General features: G+C 47.1%; 1 protein-coding gene across 1 annotated transcript in view; it reads right to left on the bottom strand.

The window, feature by feature from the left end:
- The window catches only part of CHERP (calcium homeostasis endoplasmic reticulum protein), a 12279-nt gene that overhangs the window by 5544 nt on the left and 829 nt on the right, over window positions 1-5906 (bottom strand). Inside the window, exons 2-9 of the mRNA XM_009997819.1 lie at window positions 5496-5680; window positions 5241-5378; window positions 4617-4768; window positions 4097-4208; window positions 3668-3757; window positions 2806-3043; window positions 2030-2208; window positions 1243-1639 (exon numbers count right to left, since the gene is read on the bottom strand). Of these exons, the coding sequence (XP_009996121.1) occupies window positions 1243-1639; window positions 2030-2208; window positions 2806-3043; window positions 3668-3757; window positions 4097-4208; window positions 4617-4768; window positions 5241-5378; window positions 5496-5680 (1491 nt within the window). The remainder of the gene's footprint in view (window positions 1-1242; window positions 1640-2029; window positions 2209-2805; window positions 3044-3667; window positions 3758-4096; window positions 4209-4616; window positions 4769-5240; window positions 5379-5495; window positions 5681-5906) is intronic.

Below are 5906 nucleotides of genomic sequence, written 5' to 3'. Positions count from 1 at the left end.
TCAGGGCACTCTACAGAAACAAATGCAAGACTAAAAATCAACAGTTTTGTCAGGAAAAGCCATCATAGCCACTGCTCAATCTCCAGCCAGTTCTGCTTGACTCATCTGCATCAGAACCTGAGCGCAGCCTGTGCTGTCACTGCTTCACTGCTTTCCTAATTTTAGCCATCTGTTTCAGAAGATCCCCTCCTCCAAAAACTTCACATGGAACAGCTGCTCTGGATCACCACTACAAACCAAAATACAGCATCTTCTCTGAGCTTAAACCTTTATTCCCCCAGGACGAGAAATGCTGTTCTCCCTGCTTGCTACGACAACTCTTCAACAAACCAATGAACAAACCCAAAGGAAAATACCACACAAAATCTCTACTGGAGAAATTAATTATAATCCTAAATATATAAACTCTAACTCACTTGTTTTCAATGGTTTTTGGACTTGGGAGAATTGAAAATCTTTTAAGCTTAAAACAGCAATTCCTACACAGCAACATAATTGCTCTTTGAAGTGGCCTGTCACACAGCAGCACAGTGATCTTTAGACTTGACATTGATAAGGATCCCTCTAGAACAACCTTAACTTCTGCATGTGATATAGAAACCACATCAGGACAGAGAACTCCACCAGACTTCACGAGGGAGCCACAGCTGAGCCACAAAGGCCAGACAAGCAGAGCAGCCCCTGCACTCCCAGACACCCCCAGGTGCCAGCAAACCAAGCAAGGGAGAACTGGACGTGAGGATCAGTTCACCACTCACTACCAAGCCACACAACATTAAGGCAGATAGTTAGAGAGGCTGAATGCACACCAGATCAGATGCTTCCAGCCTGGAGTCCTCTAATTTCCTCCATCTATGGAGGGCACAGCTGAAGGGCTCTCATCTAAGGCTTGATGTGCAGGAGATGGAATTCAAAAGCAAATGCTGCTTCTCACCTTCAACCTGACTCTTTTTCAAGTGAAACAGCCACAAAAGGGGTGCCTGGAGAGATGCTGACTTGAGTTTGGATTACAATTTCTGCTTCTCTCCATCTGTTAGGGAAGGCAGGCTCCAAAATCAAGGAAGCCTCCAACTCTGCACATATTCCCTACTGAGTTTGCAGTCCCAAACCCCCAAACTTAACGCTCCTCAGGAAAACCGCAACAGTCCACCAAAACCAAGCTGTCACCCCAAAGCACTAAATCATTGTGTCATGGCAGTCAGCATTGCAAGGTAAGAAAACCTGGCCTGGGACACACTTTACCTTGAGGAAAATCCCCCTGGGGGTAATCAAAACGATGAGGATAAGGAGGCCTTTCAAAGGGATGGCGAGGTGGAAAATCATCCTGCATGAAGCGAGGTGGAAAGCGGTTGAAATTATGCGGATGCGGGGGCTGGTTGAATTGGGGATGTTGCTGATGTGGAGGAAATGGGCCTCTGAAGTGAGGTGGCCGCTGCATTCGAAATGGAGGTTCCCTTTGACCCCCACCCCATGGAGGTTGTTCATGCTGGTTGTTCCACGGGGCTTCAAACTGGTTGTTCCAAGAGGGATCGGGCTGGTTGTTCCACGGTGTCTCTCGCTGGTTGTTCCAGCCTTGATCTCTCTGTTCGTTCCACATTCCCTCGTGGTTGTTATTCCAGGGAGGACAATGAGGTGGTCCCTAGTGGTGAAGAAAAGAAGCTTGGTCATTAGGACACAATGAAGTACAGAATAAAGTCAATCTACCTTTTTGAAGTAAGCACAGCCTGGAGGCAGCAGGCACAAGTGGAAGAACTTCCCAAATACCTTCCAAATTTCCAAGCCTGAACAACTGCAACTCCAGAGAAAAGACTAAACTGACACCAAACCCAATACCCTGTGCTCAAGGACAGTGCTTCACATCCTGCTTGTTCACAGGGAAAGTGTGGTGGTTTGACTTTAAGCAGGCTCAGAATGAGAAAGCTCGGTGTGTTGATCTGGATTTGTAGCTTCCACAGCTATTCAACACCCTTCCACAGCCAACATGGTCCTTCTGAACCTCCACAGCTTGTTTCAGAACTGTGTTTCTTACCTGTTGCTGACCCCACGGTGCAACAGGGTGAGGCTGGTCAAACCAGGGTGGTTTATTTGGAGGCATCTGATCATGAGATCCAGGGCCACGTGGGCCACTAGAGGCAGGATCCTGCACTCCAGACCCTGATGTGTCATACTCTGTAGATCCAGGGAGAGGCAGCTGAGATTTACCATCATCTGAAACAAAATGGAAACTATTATAAGCATCCAGGTCACATGTAGTTAATAAAACCCCAGCCCACCTGCAACAGGCTCCATCTGAGTTTTGTTGGATGTTAACATTCTGCAGAAACCTCTTACTGTGAAAGGTTATTTCACAGAATCCCAGAGTGGTGGGGTTGGAAGGAACCTCTGGAGATCATCTGTCCACCCCCCAGCTAGAGCAGGATCCCCTAGAGCAGATCCCACAGGAGAATGTCCAGGTGGGGTTGGAATGTCTCCAGGGATGGAGACTCCACAACCTCCCTGGGCAGCCTGTCCCAGGGCTCTGCTACCTTCAGAGTAACAAAGTGTTTTCTTATATTTAGGTTAGACCTCCTGTGCTGCAGTTTGTGCCCAGTGCCCCATTTCTAATCCATTTAGCATTTATGTCTTTGGTTTTCTACTCAAGGACCAGACCTACACCAGCTGCAAACCTCCCAACAACTTCAGGGTTTTGCCTGAACCAAACCAGCAGAGCACAGTAACTCACAACTAAAAAATAAAAGGAGAAAAACTATCTCCCAGTGTTGCCACCCACTGATTTCTGCACAGGGGCCCAGAACAGGGTAATACCTGCTTGTGTAACAGGAGCAGATGGTGGAGCAGAGGCTGGTGCTGCTGTGGGGGCTTGAGGAGGGGGCGTTGATTTCACCTCGTTCTCTAGTGGTGGGATTTGTATTTGCTGCTGCTGTTGCTGCTGTGTTAAACTATTAACAAACTCTTCATGTTGGGTTTTCAGGTTCTGTATCTGCTGTTGGAAGGCGACCTGTACAGGCTGTACTACAGTGGCATACTCAGTGATCAGATTGGCCTGATGAGATAAATGAAGGAGAGCAGGTTAACACTGCACCCAGCACAGTCACCCCACCTGCTCATTCAGAATCTCTTGGATTGCTCTCCACCCCCCTCCCAAGAAATGTAGAAAAACACCAGGCAACCTGCTGGAAGAACAACCCAGTCACACTATGAAGCTCTGTGAAGATTCCCAACACATTTTTACAGGCTGGAATCCACTCTCCATATTAATGCCCAGCTGCCAAGTACAGCTAAAATCAACAGCATTTCTCATTAATGCTAAAAATTAACACTTCCTGCTGTGACAACAGTTTTTATGCTTAGACTCTACAGCTTAAAGTTTCTTTTGTATCCTTTTTACCATTCCTTTCCATAAAAAGGGAACACACAGTCCAATATGTCCACAACTGGAGTCATTACAAATGCAAACAGACTCTGGGGATTGTAGCAGAAACTGGATTATTGTGTGTTTGAAATAACAAGGTTATGTTTTGCATTAGTTTTCTAATCCCTTGTAAACAACTTCAAGAGGGGGAGGGAAGATGAAGAATTACCTTTCAAAAAAGGAAAGCATTTCCTAAATTTGTTTTCAAAATGTTTATGTTAATATCAAAGCCATTACTTTTCTTTGGTGGCTAACCTGGTACTGGCCGAGTCCAAGAGCTGGGCTCTGTAACTGCTGAATGATTGACTCATCAAAGTACCCATTTTTCTCCCATAGTTGAAGGAGCTGCATAAATTCAAGAGTAAAATGATGAACAACAAAAGGAAAATTGAGGCATGGCATTTTTATGTTGTCAAAAACACCTTTCTTTGTCAAAAGACTTAGGACTTCAGCACTTGTCTTTCAACCACTGAAGATTCAGGTGCATTCATCACTACAATAACTTTTAACTAAAGCCTAAGTGCTTTTAAGTTCTAGTTTAAACATGATTTAAAGCACATCCTGTGATAGACCTGATGAAGACAATCACACTAGGAAAACTTCAGTGGTCCTTTTCCCTTGTCACACTTGTGACTTTTCCTAGCACTGACCAAGCAAACAGTTAAACCCAACCCAGATACTCACTCTGGCAATTTTCTGTTGCTTATCCTCCTCCACTGCTAGAAAACTGGTACAATAAATAGGCACAACCACCTTCTGCAAAGCAGCCAGAAGATCTCGTGCTTGTTTCCGTTGGCTTCAAGAAAGAGAAGAGGAGAGTTACTGCCTTTCATCTCGTGCTTGTTTCCGTTGGCTTCAAGAAAGGAACGGGAAGAGAAGAGTTACTGCCTTTCACTCTCACATCAGGACCATTGCACTCCATGCATCCCAGCTTCTGCTACCCTGCAAGTAGTGGATTCATAAAATAGTTCCCCCCTCTACATTTTACTAATCTGGAGTGAAAAAAATCCCCACAATCCACCAAGTAGGCAAAGGTTGAATTTGATTATTAAATCACTTTATCTTTGTGCCAGCTCTAGACAGAGCTGCTAAAAATAACCAACACATGAAAAAGTGACTAGATGAAGTAATAATGAAACTAGTGGAAAGAATCTTCACCAAGTGAGTGAAAACACCAGATGGAAGCCCAGGCTGTGGCTCCTACCAGTGGTGCAGCACATCGTTGATCAGGTAGATGAGGTGGAGCCGCAGCTCGAAGTGCGCCCCGTCGGCCGTGATGCGGTTCCGCAGGTGCCCGGCCATCAGCTCGCAGTGGGCAGGGGACTTGGCATTGCTGAACATCCAGTTCTTGCCAGCCTTGGAAAAGCAAAGGTCAAGTGTTTTCAGTTATTCGACTGTGTTCACATCATATGGACTCCCCTAGAATTCTGAAATAACTGCAAGGAGGGAAGTTTTAGAATCACGGAAAGGTTTGGGCGTGAAGGGACCTTAAGGATCACCCAGTCCCACCCCCTGCATGGGCAGGGACACCTCCCACCAGCCCAGGCTGCTCCAAGCCCCATCCAACCTGCCCTTCAACACTGCCAGGGATGGGGCAGCCACAGCTTCCCTGGGCAACCTGGGCCAGGGTCTCACCACCCTCACACTCAAGAATTTCTCCCTGATTTCTCCCTCCTGAGAGTTGGGGTCTAAGTCTCCAAGTACCAACTGCCAGCTCTCCTACCACCCAGGAAAACAACCAAGCTGCTGTTGACTGCACAGCCTCAGACTGCAAACTGTAGCTAATCCCCAACAGCAATAAGGAACTGTTCAGATTCAGATCACTTACTGAGATGGCATCTTTTGTACAAGTGTCAATGATTGGCTGCAACAAGTTGTCAAATTCATTCATATCCAGCTGGGTCTCCTCCAAAACCTTCTGCATTTGTTGCTCAATTGCAAGGGCTACTGCTGATGTGACTTGTTCCTGAAAAAAAAAAGAACAAAAAATACAAATTCAAAAGTATAATACCCCTAATATTATTTTTTTCTACCACCACTGGCACTCCAGTACAAGCCAGGTGAGTGGTTATCTCTAACCAACCTGTCTCATAGCAAGGAGATGCTGCTCCTGCTGCTGCAGGTTCCACTGACTCTGCTGGATCAGCTCCTCCACGGAGGGAGTGCCCTGAGGGGCTGGGATGGGCGCTGCCGGCGGTGGGAGGGTCGGTTGTGGCAGGGGCTGGATCTGTGTGGTAGCCTCGATATCCTGACTTTGCTTGCACAACACTACGGGGCAGAGGAAACTTGTAAAAGAAGCCTCAAAGAAACCTGGTACCTCCAGCCCGCACGTGGAAACGCTGCCGGTTCCAAACCAACCCCCCCCACGCTTTGTGGAGCTTCTTAACGCAGAGAGAACACCGAGAGGTCAAGGGCGGGCGGTGCAAAAGAGGAGGGGTCAGCAAACCCCGCAAACCCCCGCACGCTTCCCGAGGGACGGCTCCGGTTCACCCCG

The sequence above is a fragment of the Chaetura pelagica genome, unplaced genomic scaffold (genome assembly GCF_000747805.2).
Source record: "Chaetura pelagica isolate M959 unplaced genomic scaffold, ChaPel_1.0 scaffold595, whole genome shotgun sequence".
Lineage (NCBI taxonomy): Eukaryota > Metazoa > Chordata > Aves > Apodiformes > Apodidae > Chaetura > Chaetura pelagica.
Note: the sequence above shows the minus strand (reverse complement) of the source record. Positions and strands in the feature narration are given on the sequence as shown.